Source organism: Meriones unguiculatus, chromosome 11 (assembly GCF_030254825.1).
Source record: "Meriones unguiculatus strain TT.TT164.6M chromosome 11, Bangor_MerUng_6.1, whole genome shotgun sequence".
Taxonomy (NCBI): Eukaryota; Metazoa; Chordata; class Mammalia; order Rodentia; family Muridae; genus Meriones; species Meriones unguiculatus.
In genome coordinates this window covers 34,180,001-34,205,571 of record NC_083359.1, presented here as the reverse complement: position 1 = coordinate 34,205,571, position 25,571 = coordinate 34,180,001, and the positions used below count along the sequence as shown (strand labels likewise).

The 25,571-nt window shown below is 45.4% G+C and overlaps 1 protein-coding gene across 2 annotated transcripts in view; it reads left to right on the top strand.

Moving 5' to 3' along the window:
• Window positions 1-25,571, top strand: part of Slit3 (slit guidance ligand 3) — a 594,183-nt gene that overhangs the window by 388,906 nt on the left and 179,706 nt on the right. For both annotated transcript variants that reach the window (XM_021631471.2, XM_060363864.1), the window contains one exon: window positions 2,392-2,463. In XM_021631471.2, the coding sequence (XP_021487146.1) occupies window positions 2,392-2,463 (72 nt within the window). The remainder of the gene's footprint in view (window positions 1-2,391; window positions 2,464-25,571) is intronic.

Below are 25,571 nucleotides of genomic sequence, written 5' to 3'. Positions count from 1 at the left end.
ACAGCAAAAGCTGAGAGGGTATTGGACAGAGGCTTGTGGTCTGGAGACTGGCCTCGACAGGAAGGACTGGGCCCATTGTGGCTGCGGGAGCCTCCGGTGCCGCCCAGATGCCTGGTGGAAATTGCATTAGTCAGTTGACAGGACCTGGGCCCCCTCTGTGGAGGCTGATGGAGAACAGCCGAGTGGCCTGGGTGACACTGCTTGACCTCTGCTGTCATCGTGGGCTTTTGTTCAGTGCCCCGACTCCAGGCTGGAGCCCTGCTCATTGAATCAGGCCCGGCTGGGGGAGCCTGCACCAGAGCTCATTATGCATCAGAATTTACTTACGTCGTTTGTAGAAGGGGGAAACTGAATCTGAGATGGGGGAGCGCTCTTCTAGGCAGCCCCAGAAGTGTCTAGGATTCACAGGTGCTCCCTATCAGAATAGAGAGCCTTCGTTAGGAGCCGGGAAAGTAGATGGAGGTAGCCCAACTGTCCTGAGGCTCAGACAGCAGCTCAGAGCATGTGGTCGCTTATCAGCAGGTGACAGAAGGGGGGCAGGGAGGATGATGTCTCTGTTCTGCTTTCTGATTTCCCCGCCTCCCGTTTTGCAAAGTGTCCCCATAGACTGCCCGTAGGACACAGCTATTTGCTCTCTTCAGCCACGTATGTTTGAAGTTCTCAGTAGAATTTGAGGAGGCGCTCTCAAAAGTGTGAGCGAGCGTCCATCACAAATCCATCTGTAGGCACACTCAGCAAGAACAGGTTTAAGCTGTGTCCAGCAAGTTCTCACTATAGGACTTTGTGCCAAGGAAGTGCCTGAGAAGCATACCCAAGGATATCGACAGAGAAATGGGCCGTAGTGTTTCCACTTAAAAAGAATTCTTCGCGTGCACACATGCGCGCACACACACACACACTTATAAGCACATACTGTGGCACATATGTGGAGGTCAGAGGACAATCTGTAGGAATTGGTTCCCTTCTTCTACTCTGTGGGTTCCAGAGATGGAATTCAGGTTTCCCGGGTCCAGTAGCAAGCTCCTTACCTGCTGAGCCATCTTACTCGTCTAATCCTGGTATTTCTTTACGTGACAGAAGTTGAGCCAACACCCATTAACAACGCAGTCATACAACAAACCATACAGTTAGACACTGTGCAGTCGTCAAAAATGTTGGCATGGACGTGCTTGCTAAGAGCCTAGACAGACGTTAACATGTGAAAAACGGTTTAGAATAGGCCGTATATAAGGAAGCCATGGTGGTGAAATTTATATACACTGTGTGTAATTGTTAGCAGTAGTTACGTCTGTGGTTGGATATTTTCCCCCCTCGTTATTTAAGGTTTTTTTTTTCTTTTTTCAAAATACCAGGCATGTATATTTGTGTATACAAGTATGTGTATGTATACACCTTTTATGTCTAAAGAAAGCACTGAGGGCTGGCAGTCAGGCAGCTCCATCTTCACGCACGCATCTTCTTCCCACAGCCCTTTTTGAAGATGCTCCTGCAGCATGTGGCTGTATAGAAATAGCCTTGCTGCTTGCAGTGTTTGGCGGTGCTGCCTCTAGTGCCTGGGGCCCTCGTGGGTCTTACAGATTGATTACTCTCTGAGATCCAAGCAGGCTTGGATGAATGAAAACAAATGCACGTGTTTGGTCCAGAAAAAAAAAAATTAAAATACAAACGAAACCAGAGAACAAACCAAACCAGAAAGGCCTGCACGGTTTCTGGGGAAGGAAATCGGGGCTCTGGGAGACACTTAAATGCTAGGAGAAGATTTGGGTTGGAGCCAGCCACACGGGGTATGCTCTGTACCCATGTTGAAGCAGCCAGTGCAGAATGAGGGGTGGGGCCTTATTTTGAATGGGGTATGTGGAAATACATAAGAGGCCCTCAGTGCCTATCAGAAAACCCAGCGACCAGGCTCAGTTCCAACCCCAAATGACAAGAGCAGAGAGCCTGAGCATCAAAGGACTTCCCAAGAAATGGGAGACTGAGTGACGCTGACCTTGAGTTGGAAAGGGACTTCTTGAGGGGAGGGGAGTAAGGATCTTCTCTGGGAGGTGCCAGAACTGAATAGGGGGCAGTGTGTGTGTATGTGTAACAAATAACCTGGAGCTTTGGCTCATGGCCTGGAGGTGTGAGACCACCCACAGTGCCTGGCCTGAGGCAAGCTGCCCCTTCAGGGGGGGGCATCCTCCCACCCCCCTCGCCTGGTAACTTTCTGCAGAAGTCCTCGCTTGTCAAACAATGTGTAGGCTTGTAATAGGCAGGGGCCTGAGACTAAACAGCCCCTCAGACACTTCTGGTGGGCTGCACAGGCAGCCTCCTAGGGTTTTGTTATCATAATGAGATGCACAGAATGCCGTTTGGGTCTTTGACTGGTTTGCCTCTTCTCTTCTTGTTTAGAGATCTGAGCGAAAACCAGATCCAGGGCATCCCGAGGAAGGCTTTCCGAGGCATCGCAGACGTTAAGAACCTGTAAGTACTGTTTCTGTTGCTTTTGTCACAGACAGACCTCACTTGGGCCCTCTGGCCAGAAAAGGAGTAAGAAACAGGAGGCGCTCCCTGTTTCTTCTTCCAGAGGCCTGGAAGAAGGGGAGCTTCACAAAGCCTTGTTCTTCCTGGGCCAGAGCCTGACTGCGTGGCTGTGATGCCAGCTAGCTTCTCCAAGGGTCTTGTGTAGCATGGGAACGGTAATCTGGTAAAGATTCTATGCAATTAAGAAGATGGAAGGGATGGAGGGATGGAAGAAGGGAGGGAGCGGAAGAAAGGGAAAAGCCTCGTTCATAGTATCTAATCAATTCAAGCCCTTAAGGTGGTGGGGGGTATCGTGATAACGCTGATGATGATGGTGATGAAGTCATTGTTAAAAATGGGCTTAGTCACCAGCCTCTTATGAAGCAGCATTTGTTTGAACTTGTTTTCCAGGCCCTTGGGGACATGTTCCAGTCCATCCCTACTGCACTTGACTTTCATTTGTTTGCTCTTCATTCACATTTTCTTTAAAAGTCATTATTGGTTGACAGGGAATGTCAAGAAATCATAGCTAGGTCCCTGGAGCAGGGTTCCCCACTAGTAACATTCTGCATAACTCTAGTCCCCTAGCCAGCAGGAAGCGAACTTCAGTCCATGGGCCTGAGCCTCCTGACTTCGGTTTCCTTTGCACACCCCGGTTGCTAGAGCAAGTGTGAACAGCTCTGCACAGTTATATCATGGGCACACCCACACACGTTGTCACCACAGTCCAGAGGCAAACTTATCCTAACATTCCACATTCAGATTTACCTAACTACCGTGATCTTGTCCTATGGGAACTCCCCAGTTCCAGGGTCCCTGCCTTTAGAAGGCATGTGCTTTCTGAATCTCTACCCACAGAGCCATACCATGGCTTCAGAGCCTGTTTTGGTGAAGCGCACAGAAATACCATCTGGTTTGGCTGAGCAAGCATGTCTGCCCACCAGCCTCCTTCATTAGCTCAAACTCAACTTAAGCGGTCTTGTAAGAGACTAAAAGGGAAGGAAACAAAACCAAACCAAAAACCTACAATTGCCATACACACACACACACCGTAACAAACAGAGAGTTTTGGTTTACTAGCATAGCCAGAAAGCCGGTGATGGCTTCCAGATGCAGACCATCTGCCTCTCCCACTTCCCGCCCTAGGGGCCTGGACCTCGTGAAACCTTTGGCGTTTAACATGCTAAGCACACAGAGGGCATAGGCATCTTTGAAAGGCGAGGGGCTGGGCTGTAGAGATGACTTTGCGAGGCTTCTAGGACAGGGAGGCTGCCTGCTTCTTCCCCTGGGATCAGGGAAGGGTGGCGTGGCACAGGTGTGGACAGAACACATGAGTGGCTCTGTAGACAGGTGTAGGCCTTACCTAAGGCAGAGCTTTGGGGCTAGAGACATCAGGAAGTGGCAGAGCGCATGAGGAAAGCCCCATTTCTTACCCAGGTATGGCACCTTCACCAGATTTTCTAGTATTTTTGTCTCTTGGATTCTAAAAGCTTAGGGCTACCATGAACTCAGACCAATACATCATCTTAATTAATATCCCAGAATTGCCAGGACAGGAAAAAATGGGGGTCCTGAGAGACACAATGACTAACCTGATGTCCACCAGCTTTCTGATGACTGAGCCCCAACCAAACACTTTCCACAAACAGAATGATCTGTGTGGTCCTGTGGTGGTAATTTTACATGGATCAGTTAACAGACATACTGTGGTCGGGTATAAACAGGGCCGTGTAATTGTCAACTGCATTTCTTTTTCTCAGGAAAGTAATTCAGTCCCACAGTGGTTCCCGGTAGTGACTGGAGTTTTGGGGGAACTTTACTTTCCTCTTGGAATATCTACAACCATACAAAGGCCGCAGGAGTAAAAGCTTCACAGTTCCCAAGTTGGTCCAGTAAATGCTGGCAGGCCTGTCTCCCTGACAGAGTCTATGCAAATTCAGAAGACGAGCATTTTTATTTATTTATTTATTTATTTTTATCAGAAAGGCTTGGGACCAGAAGGCTTTGGAGTTTCAGGTTCTGCGGGTTTTGAAATGTTTGTATAAGAGACATTGTAGAAGCAGGCTGAAAATCTAAACACGAAACCCATCTGTGTTATACAGCTATCCCACAAGCACTGCCTGAAGGCCATTTACATGCAGTAGGGGGGTTGGGGGGATTATTGTTTCAACTTTCGTGCATAAAGCCGTTTGCTGGTATGGAATTTTCATTTGTGGTGTCCTGAGGACATGCAGAAAGGTTTAGATTATGGATGACCTACCTGGATATAAGACTCAGGACCTGAATGTAGGACTTTCCTCTCGTTGGGTTTTATCCCTTATCTCCCTGCAGGCTGAGGAAGAAGAGAGGGGAACCATACTCATTTACCTAAGGGAAGAAAAAGAAAACTAACGGAGAATGGAGTGCTTTTCTCTCTTGATCAGTTCAGTTAGCAATGTACACATGAGGGAAAACCGATAAGGGCCCAGAAATGTAATTCCTGTTCTCTCTCGTGGCTTACTGTGTGATCAGGGGCAAAAAGCACATACACTGAAAAGGTTGTTCAATAAAATACCGATAACATGAAAACTTGCAAGTGAGCAGCTCTGCGGAGTTGGGGGGCTGACAGAGGAAGAAAATAGCTTTAGGCAAAGCAGCCTAGAGGTTAGGAGCATGGCTTGGCTGTCTGAGAGAATTATGTATGAATTCCATCTGTTTTGGTACTGGGCCTGTGACCTTTGGTAAATGCCTTGACACTTCTGAGCATTGGTTTCTACCACTGGAACATGAGGCTAATAATTGGCCTCAGTTCCTAGGGTTTGATGAAGGTTAATAAAATAATGCGTATGAATAACTCTGTGCGGTGCTTGACATGTGACGGTGTGTCCAACATTCTACCTGCTGTTGCTGCTGCATACCTTTGTGGTTGTCGTAGCGGTGCAGGCTGTAATTGTCTGAGCCAGAGCAATGCTCAGAATTCACAGAGTAAACAAGGCAGGCAGGGAAAGCAAAGTATAAGGGCAAAACTGGATAAGGGGTTGTGTCCAGGGCAGATACTGAGACATCTCATGAGGTTTTTATCCTAAAAGAATATGGACAGGAAACTGTGGAAGATGGGAGGTCTGGGCTCAGGAGATGAAGTTTTCTCTAGTCCAAGGACATAAGGTCTGGAGCTTGGAAGGGAAGTAAAGAGAAGAGGAACCACAAGGAGGAGCCAGGAGGGGACCACACCAATAGAACCTGGTGTCTGGTGAGTCTTTAGAAGCAGGGGAAAGAAGTGTGAGTTGAGGAGCACAATACAGTGATGGCCAGTTCTCCTAGTCATTAATCCATGCATACATCAAGATACAACTTGAGCTCCTGATGAATGCCATTTGGGGGCAAGCAGAGAGTCATGTGTGTAGATCTGAGACTATTGTCTTCTCGGAGATTTTGTTAAGTAAAGACAGAAAACTCAGGAGCTAGGCTTGAAGGATGAAGACTTAGTTTGTCATTGTGTTGGGTGTGCAGGGATGTCTTCTCCTCCATGGACAGTGTGGACAGAGTCATCTATGTCCTGGAAAATGGGTGAATCTGACATCCTGTCTTGTTCTTTTTTGATTGAGGTCATTTGGCAAAGCCACACTACATCTCTGGACTTTCTTGATTTTAATGCAAGGGAGGTAGATCAAAGGATCCTGTAATCACAAGAGAAGATGCCATTTGGGGAAATGGAGATGCAGGACTGGAGCTGACAGCAAATTCATGGAGGGTTGGCATCTGGGCAAAGGTGATGATGAAACTGAACTGAATCTTCGGGTTTAGAGTGCACCTCAGTGGTAGAGTACATGATTAGCATGTGCAAGGCCTAGGTTCTGTTCCCATTATCACTCAAAGAGAGGAGGCTAGGGAAGGGACAATCAGAGGTACTTTTCAGAGAAGCAGTTTTCAGGAGACCCATTAAAGAAGAACCGCTGTTAGAACTTGGTCACCCACATGGAGATTTTTTGGCCTAGTGAATAATAAGGAGCCACATTTCAGGAACAGCTGTGGCATCAGTCTGTCTGAGAAAAAGCCCCAGCCCCTCTCCACCACACTGTGTGGCTCAGGAAATACACTGCTGTTGATCTATTACCTCGTGTAAAATGCGACCAAAAATGAACTATTAGAGAACCACACCAAATGATATGTAAGGTGACAATTGACTGGACTTATCCATGACACTATATGCTGCATCATGAGGAGAAAAATCAAAGACTGGCCGGGATCTTGAAAAGAAAGCTCTGTAATGTTGAAATGAATTTTCTCTGCTCATCCCTATGTGCCTTTCAAGAAGAAAGAGCTTTTTTGAATGATGCCCCCATTTTGCAGGTGACAAAATTAATGCCCCCTCAATATGTGCGATTTGGTAACAGCTAGCTGGCAGACAACATTAGGCTAAGATTTTCCACCCAAACTACAGCTGTTACTCTGGCTAGCTATCCATGAACTCCAGACAGATACTTGGATCTACCCTTGTTCCTCCCCTTGCAGTAGTCCCAGTAACGGGAAGAACACAGGAAGACCGAATATTCTTCTCCAGAGTGACTCCCCACCCCCACACCGTGCCTCAGGCAAGGAGGAAAGCACGTAACTTTCATCAGTTACAGCAATGTCTGAAAACCCACGGAACTGGGGAGGCACTGGCCTAACACTCTTGCTCAGGGACTTGGTACCCTGCCCCATCTCAGGCAAGAGAGGGAAGCCCCTAAGTACTTCCTGGTCCTCTGGAGAAGACAGTCATTAGTTGGGAACTCCACGCAGCTACTACCGCAAGCTGGTTGTATGGTCCCATCCTGCGGCCAGTCTGGAAGGCTAAGAGTGTTAAATTTAAAGGAAAACAAGACAGTTGCTCAAACAAACTCATCTGCAGGAAAGCACTGGGGGATACCACCTGTGTGTTGTCATTCACCGGGCCAGTACTAAGTGCCTACTGTATACACGCACTGTGTTAGGTACTAAATGAAGGTGCACCTAGAAAGCAAGAGAAATCAGAAAGATGCAGAGCTAAGGCAGAATGGAAAGAATTAGCCGTCCTCTGGTAGGGCTTGAGAAGTCCCAACCCCCATACAAATTGTTTTAAAAAGAAATGTCCCCTGGCCCTGCCTTTCTCGGCAGTCATGTTTCCCTCTGTTTTTCAGTTTCTATTTGTGAGGACTCTGTAGGACACGCATTCCAGAAGGGAAAATCAATAGCCCTTGTCTCTGCCAGCTAGCAGAATTTGGAATTGACGGTTTGAAAACAAAGGCGAGCAGGCAGTCTTTGTGTTCTCTAGTTAGGCTGTACAGGAGCACAGCCTCCACCAGAGATTAATGAGAGCTGTCTCCGCCCCACGAGATGGCGAGGGAGGAGCAGGGAGGGACACTAGGCCCAATTCCTTGGTGGCGTCTGTGTTGGCAGATCACTCGGTCAACCTACCTGAACCGGCACCTGTACTCCTGGTCACCCCCAAATCATGTCTCTATATGATTTATGCCCCTTGGCTCAGCTCACATGCCATGCGCTCATGTGTGATACACACACACACACACACACACAGAGTCCATTTTCATCTCTTGGTCACCAGAGTACCTACCTGCCTCAGGATCCTTGTTCTTTGCTGTTTCAATCGCACCCGATGCTGTGCTCTGTCCAAGGCCCCTCTCCACCCCACAACCCTCTGTATTTATCCCATTACCTAGTTATGTTTCTCTAAAGCACTTGTCAACTCCTGAAACCATCTTGCTCATCTATCAACGCGTTTCTGCATGTCTCACAGAACTAATCTGTAGATACATGGTCTGCCTGTCCCTATCACCAAGAGGTTCACAGTGACCAGGCAGTTGATGACAGAGGGTAAGGTTGGTCAAAACCATCAAAGACACAGATAGGTTCGTTGTCCCACTAGTACCATTGGGGGAATGTTACCCACTAGAATCCATGCACAATATTCCAAGGTTTAATATAAAAATAATGTTATAAGAGGAACAAGACTATCCTTATACTTAAAGGGCTCGCAGCTTAACAACAGGATGGACAAATGGACCAGCATGTGTAGGAGGGACATGGGTCAAGGGCTCTGTCATAATTAGCTTCAGTTGTCAACTTGACACATCTGTGAAAAGGGAAACCTCAAGTGAGGAATTGACTCCCTTGGGTTGGCCTGTGGCCATGCCTGTAAGGCATTTTCTTGTAATGAAGGGCCCAGCCCACTCTGGGTGATACCATCCCCTAGGCAGGTGCGCTATGCCTGTATTAAAGATAGCTGAATGTTAGACAGCTTTCCTTCATGGCTCTTGCCTCTGTTCAGTCTGTAGTTCCTGCCTGGGCTTCCTTCAAAGATGTAATCTGTAAGCCAAATAAACCCATTCCTCCTCAAAGTAGTTTTGGTCAGATTTTTATCAGAGAACACAAAGAAAACTATGACAGGTTTCATTGGGCATGAGGGCAAAGATGTGGAAAAACTCAGGAAACCATAGTGATTCTGTCTTTACTCAGGAAGTGGCATGTGTTAGGCTTTGAAGGATGAATAGGAGTTCACTCTAGACCAGGATATTCCCAACAGAAGGAGCAATGTGTGAAAAAAAAATCACCAAGAAGACAGAAGTATGTGGAAGAGTTAATGCTAGTCACCAATGGGTGCCTAGGGTATACCCAGCACAAGAGGAAAGAAAGAAATAAAGTTAGAGAACAGAAAGCTGAGGGGAGAGACTTGAACACCAGAAGCCAAAGTGATGATGGTTTAAGGAAAGAAGTTTGATGAGATTGTCACCGAAGAATGGTGGCTCCAGAACCAGTGAGGACAGATTTTTCCAGAAGAGAATAAAGCTGGAGTGGCCAGTGTGGAGATTTAGACAGGGATTCAGAAGTTATGGGAGCCTAACTTGGAAGGGGAATGCAGACACGAGGCCACCTGGGTTGACTTCAGTGCCTGCCACCAGCTTATCAAGTAGAAGCAGAGGTGGACCTTGTGCATGTAACCTCCATGGACACTGACATATAGGAATGGTGCCATTCCTTTTCAGGGGTAAGAGGGGGGCAGGTCTGTGCCTGAAGAGGGATTTGAGATTTCCTGTCTAGCACAAGGCAGTACTCCCCAAAGTCCCTAAGTGTGGGAGCTTTTCCTGTTGTGTGTTCCTGGCTTCAGATCTTGTGCTGCAGGCGCCTGCCTGCCTGCCTGCCTGCTAGCCTTCCCTCCTTCCATTCTGTCCTTCCTTTCTTCCATCTATCTATTCTTCCTTCTGTCTATTTTTTTTCTCTTTGTCCTTCCTTCCATCTATTCTTCCATCTGTCCTTCCTTACTTCTTTCTGTCCTTTTGTTCTTCCTTCCTTTCCATCTGTCTCTCCCTCCTTCCTTTCTTTCTTCCCTCCTTCCTCCTATCAATCCTTCCCTTCCCTTGTTTCTTGCTTTTTGTCTTCCTTTTTTTTCTATACCCCTGTCAGAATCGTCACTGTGTCCTTACCCTCACCAGGCTCAAAGTCATTCCTAGAAATTAAACCACATTCCATCCCCGCTCTGAAGAGTTTCAGTCTACAGAGAGAGACAGCTGAACAAAGAGCAGGTTAATGTAGTAGGTGTCCCCCTCTGCCCTGTGGCTAGCAGCGTGAGTGATCCTTAAACACTGGCTGAGAAAAACAACAGAAGAAATAGGTCAATTAGACTGTGTCAGTCCGGAAAACATATGGTCCAACATTTTCCAAAAGCAGAGGAGTGGTGGTAAGTGCCCAAGAAACTCTGCCTGGACATTGCCCGGAAGAAAGCCACAGTCACAGCTCTATGTTTTTTATTGGCATCCTGTGCTGGTTTCTGTGTTTCTTCTAACACCTGTCCTTAGTAATGATTGTGTACATGGCTGTTCTTCTCCAGTGGACTGCACAGTATATAAAGGGGAGACCAAGTCTGACTTTCAAGGTTCTCTGCAGCCACACAGTAGGTACACAATAAACAAAAACTTCTGGGTGAATGGATGGTTTTCAGCAAAGCTTCTGATGTATAGAGAACCGCCAAAGCCCTTACTGGGGAACATGATTATGTCCTGGAAGCAAAGAATGAAATGAAGGCAGCAAGAATAAGCCCAGAGGAGCCTTTGCGGTTTTGGTTTTTTCTTTCTTTCTTTTTTTTTTTTTTTTTTTTTTTTTTTTTCAGGCTAATGGAGACCATTATTCTTGATCCAGCATTAAAATTTATTATCCGGGACAATTTTTTTTTTGTAGGCCAAATTTTTTTTACAAACTTGTCACAGATATTTAACCCCCTTAAACGTAAAGTCCACAGGAAGCAAGGGGTTTTAAACAAAGATCCGGGATGGATCCCCGGAAGCCTTGCCAAGGCTTGCACGGGGCTTGCAGGCCCCTTAGACTTGGACCCAGAGATTTTATGAGAATTTTGCTGTGGGACTGAGTGCCTGCCTGGAGATTTTTAGATCGAATGAGAAATGAAAGGGGCTTACAGAATGACGAGTGTTGCTGTGGAGCACACACTTAGACAATCTGGTATCTATTGATGCTCACATCCTTAATCTCATCACTGGTTGAGTGTGCTGATTAAAAATACAAGTTTTAGAGCAGAAAAAAAAATGAGGAAATTTTTTTCCAATTCTAGATTTTCTGTTTACTCTCTGTGTACTTCGGGCAAGTTTATTAGTCAGAATGAGCCTTAGCCTTGCGCTGTGTAAGGCATTTTTAAGGAACTAGTAAGGAGTCAAGCCAGGAAGCTGTGCACCTTTCGTTTGTCTGCCTCTCTGTGGTCCGCACGAAGTCTCTGTATCCTATCATTTAATTGTCACCATGATCTCATAAATGGGAATTTTGTTTTCCTTTAGACATAGATGGAAATGGGCCCTGGAAGATGCAAGAGTTGTTCGTAGGCAAGAGAGCTTATTTTGGCAAGACTAGAAAATGTTCCCTGGACAGTGCGGGCAGTTAGTGAGGGCCTGGGAAAAGTCCTCAGTCTAGTGGGATGGACAGAATACATCTTGAAGAAAACAGTGGATCCTGACCAGCCAGAAAAGCCTTCCCGTTCCTGCTCCAGTCAAGACCTGAAATAGGCTGTGTTATCCATGAGTGGAAAGGGTTTCTGAAAAGAACACCAAGATAGCTCCAAAGTGTTTTAATTAATAGACTTTATTATTTAATTAATAGACTATGTAATTCTTGAGAGCACCCTTAGGTCTAGGAAAAGATTAAAGAGAATATATATAAAGGATCTCCCAATTCTTGCAACCCTCACAGCCTCGGTTCTAAGATCACTAGTTTAAGGTGAGGTTTACTTGATGTATATTCTGGGCGTGTGGACAGATGTGTAGCAGCCATCATGCTGTCAAGCAAGAGTGCATTCAGTGCCCTAAAAACTCCCCACTCCTCCCACTCATCCCTTTTTCTATTCCAGAACCCCAAAATAGGTGCTTTCAAAGTACCCATAAATCCCTTGTTTTCACAGCCCTCCACAGTAGCTTATATATATAAGCACACACATATATAGTTGTTTTATATATAAACAGATTACATATAACTATATATAGTTATATATTGAGTTTTTCAGGTGTTAAAGCAGGAATCTTAGGGACAGGGAGACTTGTACAGGAATAGATGGAGTGCCTAGCATAGATGGATCCAGAGCATTCACAGAAGATCCAAGACTAGATCCAGTTTGATCTAAAGAACCTACCAGGGCAGGGATGGTGTGCTCTGTTTCCACTGAGATGGGCAGATGACAGGTGAGAGCCATGCTTGCGTTCAAACCCTGACTCTTGCATTCAAGTGATCACAAGCTTATTATACACCTCTTTCTTTGCACCAGCTTCTATGTGGTAACTGGAAATAATTTACACTCCTGGGGATCTTATGGAGAATAATCAGTTTTTCTGCTTTTATCTCATTCTCAGAGAATTAATTTGGCTTAAATTATTACATCTAATGACTGAATAGTCCCTTCCCAGATGAATACATTCCAAAGAAGGTCATATCTACAGAGCTCTGGCCCCAAGACAGCACTACCTTTTAAAAACAATTTAATCACACCCCCTCCCATTTCTCTCAGGGAAGATATCCCATCCAGAATTATGGCTTTTCCTGGGTCAGATGAAAAGACAGCCTGTTTTCCCATCCACCCAATCCTTTTTTTTTTTTTTTTCTGTCACTACTAAGTCACAGAAAGTACTAGAAATGCCCAGAAGAACCAAGTTTTGTGGCAACCTGTGGCAGAGTGAATAAAACACACACACACACACACACACACACACACACACACACACACCAAAAGTGTCCACATCCTGATCTCTGGGTAAATGAGACTTTGAAGATGTGATTAAATTAAGGATGCTGAAATGTATGTGTGTATTATCCTGGATTGTTGAGGGAGGGGGTTAGAGTAACAGGAAGCATCTTTACATGAGAAAAGGCATGTTCCAGAAGAGAGAGAAAAGACTAAATGCCAAGGATGGGGACAGCCTGGATCCAGATAAGACAGCTCTTATCCGCAAGGATTGTCCGCAAGACCATTCAGAGGGAACATGGTCCTGCTTATCATACTAACCCACTCAACTCCAGGCAGGAATTCTGACCCCCAGGACTCTGAGAACCTCATGCTGCTTAAAGGTGGTGCTAATAACACTGTCCTTCACTTGTCATAGACCCTCTTGCCTCAGCTTCCGTATCTGTTATTCTGTTGACATAAGGTCAAGAGATTGCAAATTTGGTTTTAATGCTTCTAAAATCCATGCATGACACTCATCTTTTAATGATGATAAGATTTAAGTTACCTTGACTAGACATTAGAGGTCAACATGAGATTTTTGTTGAGTAAAGAGCATGGTGGCCAGGTATACTTGAAAAAAACATAGGTTAGTATCCAGCCTGTCAAGTCTGACTAGATGGCTAAGTCTGATGGCTCTTTAAAACCATCTCCCATTGGAGACAAGATAGGTTTAGTCACTGAGATAAACCCAGCTGCCAAGTCAAGAAGCACCAGTTGCCAGGCAGCCGGAAGCAGGATTGTCCCAGGTCCCTGGTCACCTTTCTGGTCTTCTTGTCACTCACGTACAGGTTGAGGAAGAAGGAAAGGACAGGTTGGATACTAATGAGCAGGTGATTTTTTTTTTTTTTCTGGTAAGGGACCAGGGGCTTCAGCCAGCTTGGGCACTGGTTTGAGATCTGCAGCATGGCTAAGTTCAGCCCTCTCTCCTGCCCACCTCTCTTTCAGCATTAGCCCTGGATAAACTGCTTGGTGTCTTGGGGAAATGGTTGGTCCTAGAAAGAGAGTCCCTCATAGATCCACTAAAGGACACATGGTCAGCCAGGGATCGAATTGTTCTTGCTGAGTAAATAAAAGGGTTGCTGGTGCCACAGACTGAACAATGGCTTTTAGGACCTGCAGTCTGGGTGCTCGTGATCTCTCCCTCCTTCCCCGGGGGCTGGTGCTTCATAGCAGACTCTGGTACCAAGAGTGACATATCCACAGACAGGGCACTGCCGTGCCAGAGTGAAGGCTACAGAATTCGGTGCTGAGTAAATGTGTGTGTTCATTTCCACCCAAAACGAGCATTGGCTTTGGTTGACAGTCTCTCTGATAACCAGTCCTCAGGCACAGGTGCCCAAACCACAGTTCCTTTTAATTGCAGATGATGGGTTTTTCTGCCAAGGAGTCAGCCTAGCCAAACCATTAAGTGCCAGTGGCTAAGATGTGGTGTACACGGTGTGGGGTGATTCAGCAGCGCATTTCAGAGGCTGCGTCTAAATAGCATTCTGTTATGGAACCTGTACTCTTCTTGTGCTCATAGAAATGATATTTTGGGAGGCTTGGGGTTGATGTATTTCTTTGGTTCCTAGGAAAGCTCGTAGCTTAATCCCAAATATCATTATCTCTGCCTGCCCTCCACACAGAATCAACAGAGGCAGCCTAAGAATGGACAGTTCAGGTCAGACGGAATTCTTCAATCTTCTTGGTCAGTCACGGGTTCTTAATGCTGATTCTCTTTAACTTTCACCCATTTCATCCTCGTGACAACCTTATGCTCATTAACAGCTGACAAGTGAGAAAACTATAAGGCACAGGAAGTAAAGTGATATGCCCAGAGTCACACATCTTTAAAGTGGCAGAGCTGGGATTTGAACTCAGACCTTAAATACAGACTCCGTAACTGCAGCCACTGCATTATGCTGACTAATGAATTGAAGGAACTCAGAAAGTGTGGACCAAAACACCCTTTCTGGCAAAATTGTATTGTTTTTGTGTGTGGAGTTTCCAAAATCACACTGCTCAGAGGCAGAGAAAGGCCCAGGATTTGTTGTGTGTGTGTACATACAAATGACTTTAGTTTAAGAACTTGAACTTCTGGTGTCTTTGGGAAATCAAATGTATTGACAACACCAGATGCCCTGCCACTATGTGTCAGCAATAAGCTGAAACTGAGTGATAGGTACTCTCTTCTGTCATTTGTCCTGTACTTTTAGACAGATCTGCTCATATAGATGTAGTGATAATTCTGGAATTTTGGTTTCTTTACAAACACACAGAAATATTGCAAGAATGTGCTTTTGTTTCAATCCCAGGTGTGGGGTGTGGGGCTGCTTCGGACTGTTCATAGCATCTGACTGTGATTTGCTTCATGCTCTAGCAGGGACGTGGTTGTGCCAGCAGCAGATAGTTTCTGCGATTGTGTGGCGTTTGGAATTCTGGGAACTTTTCAGAGGCTATATAAATGCTAGGGCCTGGATTGAGGGGGCTGTAGGTGGTTGTTGGTTGTTCAGGGGGATTGTGGTGGTTGGCTAGTAGTCATGCTCAAAGAAAAAATCAAGAAGAAAGAAATCAGATTCACAGCTCTCTCTCTCTCAACCCTCTATCCTTCTTTCTCTCCTATCTAGTGATAGGGGGTGAAACTAGGGGAGGGAGATAAAAGGTGAGAAAAAGAAGAAACTACTAAGTAGCAAAACATATAGACACACTTAAGGGCAGGGTTTCCTGCTCACCTGTCCCTAGCAAGACCAATGCCTCTGATAGAGTGGATAGGGTCCTCTTTGTGCTTGCCAGCTGCTGGCCCTCTGGCCCTATAATTTTCCTCTCTTCACCTTTGCCTCCTCAAAATGATGATGATGATGATGATGATGATGATGATGATTAAACCTTGACCAGGCCAAAGTCCTCACTGTGATCGAATGAGATGACAAGTGGGAAGAACTTAGTCCAGAATGTGGCACCGAGACACGCTGAATGAGTGCGAACGCTCCGCACCCTGCTCGCAGTTCATCGACTTCCCCGGATTCTGAGCACATCATCCCACAGTTGAGCCCTTGGCTTCTGGGGTCAGGAGTTTGGTCTTGGGCACTTTCTCTGAAGTGATATGTCAAAGTTAAGCCCTTCAGTGAGTGATTTTTAAACTCAAATACTGCAAGTTGACACATGTCACATGGATGCCACTTGAGTGCTGTCTGAGGCATCACTGTGGCTGACTGGAGATGTAGATTCTGTGCGGCTGTTTCCAGCCATTTAGTAACAGCAGATGCACTTGGGCCTAGTGTTTAACAGTTAATGTTGTTACTTGAGCAAAGTAAAACACTTAACTTTCTATATCAATTATCAGGTTTTGAATATTTGCACCTTTTAGACAAAATATTTCTAAAGTATTTGTTTATTTTTGTAATGCCAGGGATTAAACGGGGCTTTGTGCATGCAAGGCAAGGGCTGTACTGACCAAGCCATACTGCCAGCCAAAAGAATCTTTTAAAATGCTGGATGTGAGGATGAGGGATTGAATACCTACCTTTGAAAGTTTGATCCTCAGCACAGGAAGCGGGGAGGGAAGGAGGGAGGATGGGAGAGAGGGACAGAGAGAGGTAGGGAAGTTATCTGAACACCATGTGTCTACACCATGCAAGCTAAATCATATCACCTATGGTCAGATTCAGCCACAGTTCTGACTATGGCTCACCTCCTACTTCTGGGGCCAACCTTCTGCAGACGAAGGAAGTGACTAGAGGTGTTTAGCTGTCTGCCTTACAGTCAGCCCCAGGTGCCAATAATCTGACCCTTGCTAATTTGTTGGCAAGTCACGGTGCCATATTCTATAAATCGATTAAAATCCACATGTATCCAAAGGCCTTGAAAGAGTGACACTGGTGGTGGCAGTCGAGATGACCGGGAAAGGGCTGATTCAGAAGCACACGCTTCTGAGACTCGTTCTTATGGGCTGTTGTTAATCCTCCTTGGGAATTGATCTGCCAGGAAGTGGGTTCATGCCATTAGGATATGGACCTGTCCCAATCCTGAAGGGAGGGGACTTGTCCTGCTTCTTTCTAAATCACACAGCTGTGGGCATTGTCACTGAAGCATCCCAGACTCTTTAAATCCCGAAGGAGCAAAGCACAGTCTTCATCTCCATTCATTATTCCTTTCCAGAAGTTGTTGCTCTGAGTGACGTCACTTGTGTGGCTGCCCTGTCGCCGGCATCACCTCATCCTCTCATCCTGTCACCAGCTGTCACCTCTTTTTTAGAAAGAGTGGGGAGCTGAGAACTCAAAAGACCTCAGCACACCTTTCACTCCCCTCACCCCCCGGCCTGCTTTAGAATTGCTCTCTATGCTTGTTTGTTTGTTTGTTTATTGGAGATGGGCATCAGTTAGCGCAGGCTAGCCTCAAACTCACTATATAACCAAGGTAGCCTTCAACTCCTGGTCCTCCTGCCTCCCATACCCAAGTGCCAGGATTGGAAGTGTGTCTCAACACTCTCTGGGCCATGTGTAGAATCTCCGCAACATGTTTTGAAAGGCACCTGGTCCAGGCTCTTCCGCATCCTGTTAGGGATGCATTTCCTGGGGTCTGTGGACGAAGGGATGAGTGACAGCTTCTCGTCAAGGGCTGGGAGTCTGCACTTTGACCTGATTCAGAAGCAGATGCTCTCGAGAGTCATTCACACGGACTGTTGTTAATTGACCTCAGCACGAGTGACTTTGGACTTGGATTTTCTCTACCAGGGACTGGGTTGGTGGCATTAAGGTACGGACCTATATTCTTGCTGACTGTACAGTCTTTGAGGCTGAAATGGAGGAGAATCTGAGTTTAAATACTGTCTTTCCCGCTGATCTTGGGCAAGCATTTGATATCTTGATGCTTGATTGTTGTTTTGTTTTTGGTTTTTGTTTTGTGTTTTTTTTTCATGAGTACTCAAGGCTGCAGCTGAATCACTGTCTAGGTAATGGTGAGGCAGTGACACAGCATTCAAAGGTAGATTCTTGCTCTTTGACTAACTATTGTGACATCCACTGAGATGAGGAAATTTAGTATCAGCAAGGTTGGGTGGTCACCCAGCACAGTGGAAATGAAACCCACAAGGATGTTACTCAAATTGTTAATGATTCACAAGACACTGGTGGAAATCAATCCAGAATTAAAACAAGAACAAAGCATCCGGAGGGCAGCAGGAGGAGCCTACATGTGCTGGGTAGTGTTGAGTGTGCTGGCTGTGTGTGTTGCCGTCTGCCCACGCCTGAGGGACACAGGGTGGGGAGCTGTGGCTCACCCCGACTCCTCTGTGCTCATTACCCAAGCTTTTGTTGCTCTGAATCTGTTGCTCCCTGGGCATGTTTTCGGAGGTGGGGGGAGGTCCCAATCCCCACAATGGATTCTGGACTGAGGGGCCTTGAGTATGTGGAGCGCAGTCGTAGAACAATGCCTTCTTTCATTGACTCGGAGGTTTTTGTTCTCCACAGACAGTAGAGGCCCTCTGCTTTTCTCAGGGGTCCGTTAGGGTTCTTGTGAACACGCACCAGCTATGGGTAGAGTTTGGTCCTGTGTTCAGTGGCTGCTGGAACCGTAGCTGCACCTTGGGAAAATAACCCTGTCGGGCTGCGAGCTGCTGCCATCAGCCCAAGGCCAGATTAAACTGTATTCCTCCCAGAGAAAAGGCAAGGAGCCTTTCAGAAAGGTCTCGCCCTCGTTGTTGTGAGCATGCACGATGACGTATAATACCCATTATCTCAGTGCTTGGGAAACTGAGGCAGGAGGATTGCCTCAAGTTTTAGGCTAGCCTGCGCTGTGTCATGAGACACTAGAGAGGTAAGGGGAGTGTCCTTATCATTTTTGATACTCCACCAGGAGGTGGGAGGGCAGAGGGACTCACTCCTGTTTCTGCTAGGACTGAGAAAGCCTTCGATAAGGGGATGAAGCCATTCAAAACGTGAAAGGAGATTTTTTTAAGGTTTTGAAGTGAACAAAATGCAACCACCCGCATGTTGAAAGAGAAATAAAAGAAAATAAAAAGTACACTTAAAAATTTGAAAATCATTTACATATGTCCATACTGACATGGGGGGAAAGTCACAAAGATACAAAGCTAGCAGTATTTATCCCTAGGTGGTAGACACTTAAATGGTTCCGTTTCTTTAATCAACTTCATTAAAGCATAATCCACCTTTGATTTCAAAGAATGCACCATTTTTACCATACTGATCAAGGCATTTCACAAATGAACCATCCTGAAGAGACCACTAAGAATGTTCCCTTAGGAGCTGGAGAGATGGCTCAGAGGTTGAGAACACTGTTCTTCCAAAGGTCCTGAGTTCAATTCCCAACAACCACATAGTGGCTCGTAACCATCTATAGTAAGATCTGGTGTGCAGTTGTATAAATAATAAATAAATCTAAAAAAAAAAAAAAAAAAAAAAAAAAAGAATGTTCCATGCAGCTCACCCCTCCCCGCCACGGGGCCCCTGCTGCTGCATTCATTTACTATAGTTTTTGCCTGTAGAATTCCTTCCATAAACAAAATCATTTATTGTCTTGACTAGCTCACTTCTTATACTTAGTACAGTATTTTCAAGTTTGCCTTACATTGTCTGTCAGCACTTTGTTTTTATGGCTGAGCAGCATTCCGTGGTATGGAGCTGCTCCCGTGTGGCTCATCCATTCTTCTGTTGATAGGCATGTAGGGTCTCCCGAAGTTTGGGTTATTATGAATAAGGCTGCATGAGTGCACAACAGTTTAAGTCTTTGTGTGGCTGTGTTTGCATTTCTCTACGGTAAAGAGAAGTTGGTTTTTGGTTTGGTTTGGTTTTTTAAAAAAAGTATTTTCCTTAGTAAACATATAAAACAATGGCAACAAATATCAGAGTAGGGAAACCCAGTGCTGTGTCTCAGAGTTTTAGAAAACTAACCCAAGTTGGCAAAGAGAGCCTTAATCAATATATATTGGTCATGGCTGCCTTGATTCCAGACAGCACATTCAACTTATTCCCTTGAAATGTAGAGGTGATTAAAAGGGCTTTTTTTTTTTTTTTTCTTTTTCTTGACTGCTTGATAACAATCTGTCAGTACACTGAACTGAGAAAGGAGAAGGCAACCTTTGACCCTGGCACCAGGAACAACAAACCAGTATAACTCCTTTCACAGGACAGCTAGTGGCAGCATCCAAATGACAGAGACCCTGCAAGCCACCCACTTAGTCCTCATGACTGTAATATCCTCAGAAGTTTCTGGTAATGTATAGGCGAAGTGTCATGTGTAGAGAAAATGTCTTAGGAGCTACCAAAGTCCCTGTCAATGGGACTTTGGTTAAATGACCTGTGGAGTGGTCATTCATTCATTGGGCTGTCATACGATATTTAAAAGAAGTAAGAGAGATGTTCATGATTGACACAAACAGCCCCCAGTGTTTACACGAGGGAAAACAAGGTGTGAGATGGCCTGAACAGGCCCTGGAACCCTTGGTCTGAGGGATCTACATCCTCCAATTATGGATTGAAAGTATTTAGGGAGAATTGTGTCTGTGCTAAACATGTATTGGATTTTTCCTTGCTATTTCCCAAGCAGTCTAACAATGACTCACACAGTATTTACATTTATTGCAGATTGGGTGGGAACAGTTAGAGGTGATTTAACAGTTAGAGGATTGAGTGGGATTATGCTAATACTGCACTGTTTTGTGAAAAGTGCTTGAGCATTGCAGATTTGGGAAGGAACCTCTGGACCTGTGTTTGTTCTTCTAGGCCTTTATACATGTGTAATATCTGTGGACAGTTTCACTGGGAACCTTTGTAACGCCTTCTGAAAAAGCGAATTATCGTACCTGGGTCATGGGCAGAGGATGCTGTTCTCACCCTAGTCTCCTTGACACACTCCAGAACATGCTTTTATCACACATATCTGTTTATATGTTAAACCCTGTAATTTATCTTAGCCTAAAGGAAGAAAACATTCCTGTTTCACCCACTTCGCTGGCATCAGTGCCACCAATGTCCTCTTCCAAGCCAGAGTCCTCAGGCCTCCGTAAACTGGAAACTGTGGTCACCACCATCTGCGTAAACATACCCACAGCCAAGGTGTGGCTCCTTGTTTCCAGTGAGGGAATTATTTGTATTCCACAGGCCTCTCTGATTGTGGCCTTGACCAACCCTGAAATATCTTTCAACAACGAATCACCAGCAGCCAACCCCATGACCTTTGGAAAATGAATTTGCTTGCCGTTGGGCTGGCCCCAGTTCTCATGCCCAACTAAAATGTCAATTAGATCACTGCTGGATATCGCTTTGTCTGCTTAAGTATATTCAGCTCACAAACCCCATAAATGGTAAATGTTTGCTTGTGTCTTTCTGAAAAAAAAGACACCACACCCAAGTTGAGCATATGTCTCTGGCTCTATATGACTCCTGGGGGCAAGGAGAGTCAGCTCACTGACTTATGGGAAAATATACACACTGAGCCATCCGGAAAGTTCAACATGATGTAACAGGCAGAATTGATGTGGATCTGAAGGCTGCTGGCTCGCAGTATGTCTCCCTAACTCCCAGCTCACATTGGTATCAAGGCCAGATAATGAAGGAGGGCATGACTTCCTCTTAGGAGACCTTTGGTTATTGCAGACAAAAAGAAAAAGTGAATGTGAGAGAGGTGTAGCTGAGTGATGGACCTTCAGCCCACATCACGAGTAGTAAAGAGGACATCACCATGTGGGAAATCTTAGTTAATTCTAACCAGCTTTTGGAGTTTCATAAACTCAAATTTGAGGACACGGGAGTTAGAACACAAGAAGATTTTCCTAAGACTTTTCTTTAAGCTAAAATCTTCTTTCCCTTTAATCTACCCTTTCTCTCCCATGATTTGTTTTAAATATCCCAGGGTATTCCTTTGACCCATGTCATCTGCAGGCATGCTGTCCAACCACATGAAAAATAAAGAGAGGGCAGAACCAAGATTTGCCACTAGAGACTTGCTGGGTAGGGAGTGGGGCTGGGATCTCTTACAGCTCTGTGTTCCATCTTGCTGTGGCTCCCCAGCTGCTTGTGGAAGGGAGGACTCATCTCTACTCTCCTCCTCAAGACACCCACCCTCCTGGCCCAGGGGTTCTCGCTTGGAACATTAAGAGGCTAACTCATCCTGTGCCCTGGAGCCTGGATGGTTTCCATCAGAGTGGACAGACTTTCTGTATCCTATGCCATCTTAAACGGTGCTGCCAGTGGACTTCTACCTGGGTTCTTTATGTAGTTGCTTCAGTCTTTGTAAATTCCCAGAAAAACGGCCCTTGATGCAGGAGCTAGGATGTAGCTCCATGGTAGGTCCTCAGCATTGTGGGAGAAAAAAAAATCTAGGTTAGAGGTATGACTCAGTGGCAGAGCATCTACCCAGCATGTGTAAGGCCTTAACTTTGATCTGAAGCCTCACACACCACACATACACACACACACACACACACACACACATACACACACACACACACACACACACAAGATGGAACCTGCATCAAGAAGTACAAATGCGATGTAGATGTATAGATTTTCTTAGCTGTCACGCAGAAGATGAATCTTCTTGGTGAGCTACCAATCCAAGACCCTTTTCTGGAATTAGTTCCTTAATGCAATTAGATTTCCAAAAATGACTTTCTTCCTTTGCCGTTTTACTGCTGAAGTGGGCATGGGAAGTGCTTTTATGATAAGTAGCTTGGCAAGCACACAGGTTTTGGTTTTTTGTTTCTTTTTTTTTTTTTTTACTGCAGCCAGCCCTTCTGCCTATTGCATTGTGGGGCTCAGAATTCGCCTCCCTCTCCTGACTCACAGACTTAACAAGCTAGAAAGGGTTTTAAGAAATGAACCACATGGTCCAAATTTCTCCTTTTACAACTTGGAGATTAAATTTGCCCGGGACTATTCGGACAGTCAGCAAGAGCTGTGCCAAACTGAGACTTCCTTTGTTTCCTGGTGTTAACTCATAAAGGTGATGGAACAATGACACAGGCGGGCCAATGCCATTGAAAGAGACTTTTGTTATTACTGACAGCCTTCGTAGAAATGAAGAGCCTGGCTTACTGTGAGGGGATGTAGTGGAAAGCCCCAGAAGAGCCAAGAAAGAAGCAGAGTGAGGCAGGGGTCATAGCTTTTATTGGGGTTTCTGCTGAAAAACTAGGCCAGGCAGGGAAACAACCCAGGACTGTATGGATGAGTCCAGTGGGGACAGAGATGTGGGAGTTGATCCTGAATGTATGATACCTGGCCCAGGGCTGATTTGAAAAGGGAAAAATACTGGCTTATGGTGCGAGAATTATTTAAAGGAAGCCTTTGAGAGCCTAGGCTCATGATTGGTTGGTTTGCATATAAATGATGGTGGGCCCACCCTCAGCTGTCTACTACTCCTAGGAATTAACTAGCTCTACAAGGGACAATCTCCCTGCCAGAAAGCTCTCTTTACACAGGATCAAGCCATCATAAAATGCAGAAAATAAAAACTGTATTATCATCTCACTAAGTCCCCAAGAGTCCTCTGTTGTGACCCACTGAGCCTCTGTATCTTACCCAAATTAAATATTGAAGCCCGAATTAAATTTAAAAAACCCAAGCATATCCAAAATCTATGGCACTTCAGAAGCTACAGGTTTTCATCACGTACAACCTTAGTTTTTTCACAGTGTATCATGTGTCACTTTTTCTCCCCCAGACAGCATGATCCTCTACTCATTAACCACCCAGGTTTCATTAACAACCCAGGTCTGACTTCTCTCCCTGTTGAATGCCACCTTACGATTTGGAGTAGTTTATCCTTTCTTTTTCTCCTCACCTTCCTCATCCTTTGGAAGGAAGGGGCTGAGAACCAGTGATCTCTGGTCTCCTGCACCACCATTATACTATGAGTCTACTGCCAAATCACCCTTCGGGCTGGGGTCTTCTTTAAGAAGAAGTCCATATTAACAGAAAGTGAGTTCTTTTTCTAGTTAGTTCTCTTTCCAACGGTATGACAAAATGCCCGAGATCCTTAACTTAGAAATGGAAGATGTTTATTCTGGCTGATGGCTTAAGAAGTCCGTGTTCAAGATGGAGTAGTCTCATTACTTTGGGCCTCTGGTGAAGGTAACACATTGTGGAAACTTCTAGAAACATCGTTCTCCTCCTGATCCAGGAAGTGAGAAAGACAGCTATGGGAAGAGATCAGGGCCCCCCAGGATCCTCTGAGAGAATGCCCTCAGTGGCCTAAGTACCACCTCACGCACTAGGCTCAACTTCCAACACTTTTCATCACCTCCCAACAGTGTCACCCTAGAGATCAAGACGATTTAAACACACGGTTGAAAATTTGAGGAATGCTCATCCAGACCGCAGCACTGTAATGACTTACAGACAGACAGTTGAGTGGGTAGATGGGCAGGTGGGCAAAGGTAGAGAGATGTTTCCCAAGAAATCTCCCCATTGTAGGTGAAATCCGGGCTCAGGAATAAGTAAGTTCAAGGACAGTAAGTCCTTAAGCAAAGAAAGCATGGAAGTCCTGTTGCCAATCCATCTTCCCCATCTCATCCTACCTCAGGCCCCTTCCAAAACCAAAAATGTCATCTTCTCCTACACACGTCCTGGATTCCTTTTAGAATATGTGAGCTGAGTAAGATGACCGGAGCCATCAGATCTCAAGTTGGGCAAATACAGAGACAGCACCTTCAGTCTCCCTGAAAAGTGGTTGTCAGAAAGCTGCCATTCACTCGGGATCTCTAAGTGCTCTGTCAAGCTTTAACTTGATTAAAATTGAAAACCACATTGCTTGAAAACCAAACGTGAAATCGAAATCTCTTTACTCGGCGCTCTTACATTCCAAAGCCCAGGCTTATGGATTATCCTCAGTTAATTTATGCCATCTTTGTGCCATACATTAATTTTGAATATATTTGTTGAAAATTTCCTGTAGCTTGCATTTATGGTTGTCAGAGGGGCTTTTATCTTGAAAAAAATGGTGCTGGTTTTAATTACAATTCTAAATAGCTTCATAACCATCGTGAACCCTGGATTTACATCATCTTTATGACAGCCGCGCAATTCCCGCTTTATTGATTTTGTCATTTGCTTCATTACAGTTAATGCAAGTCCTTTGTACAGAGACAATTCTGGGCTGCTCTCTTCTTGGAGGGGTTGGTAGAGAACATCTTGACGGAGACAGACCCCATCCCCCACCCACTGCCTCCACCACAATGCTGACCCAAGGAAAAAGAGCAGGATGGGAGACATTTCCAAAGTGGCTATCTATCACAGGCAAAGGAAATGTTATCTCTGATTATCCAACCCTTTCCTCTGATCGGACGCATTCACACTTGTCCCTGTGTGGAAGCCCCGGAGATGGTGTTGTAAGTGCAGACACCCTAAGCCTCGTTTAACATCTGTTTAGAGAAGACCCAAAGTCACAGACACCCCCCTAACACATTTCACATGTCAGTCCTTGTTCCCAGCCCAGCCAGAGGTCGAGAAGCCAGTGCCGTGGAGACACGGATAGGCAATAACTAAACTGAGACTAATCTCAGTATGTAAATGCCCAGGAAAGCAAGTGAGTTTTACCCAGGGTGGAAATGGAAGCCCCGGGCGATGAACTTGAACAAGAAAGAAATAGAATTGGGGACACTGAGTATAAGAAGAAACAGCATGTCTGTCTGGAGCCATCATCCATGACCTTCAGAATTCCAGGGACAGTTAAGGGCACTGAGAGGCTTCTAGGAACCCAGGAAGTAAGGGAGACTCAGGGACAGGGGGTACAGATCAAGGCCGGGATGCTGTATTTCTCACTTTTGATGCAGAAATGAGGATTTTTCTTTCCCAGTTTCCACTTGGATGGACCTACTCTTTCCCAACCATGATAGTAAGAG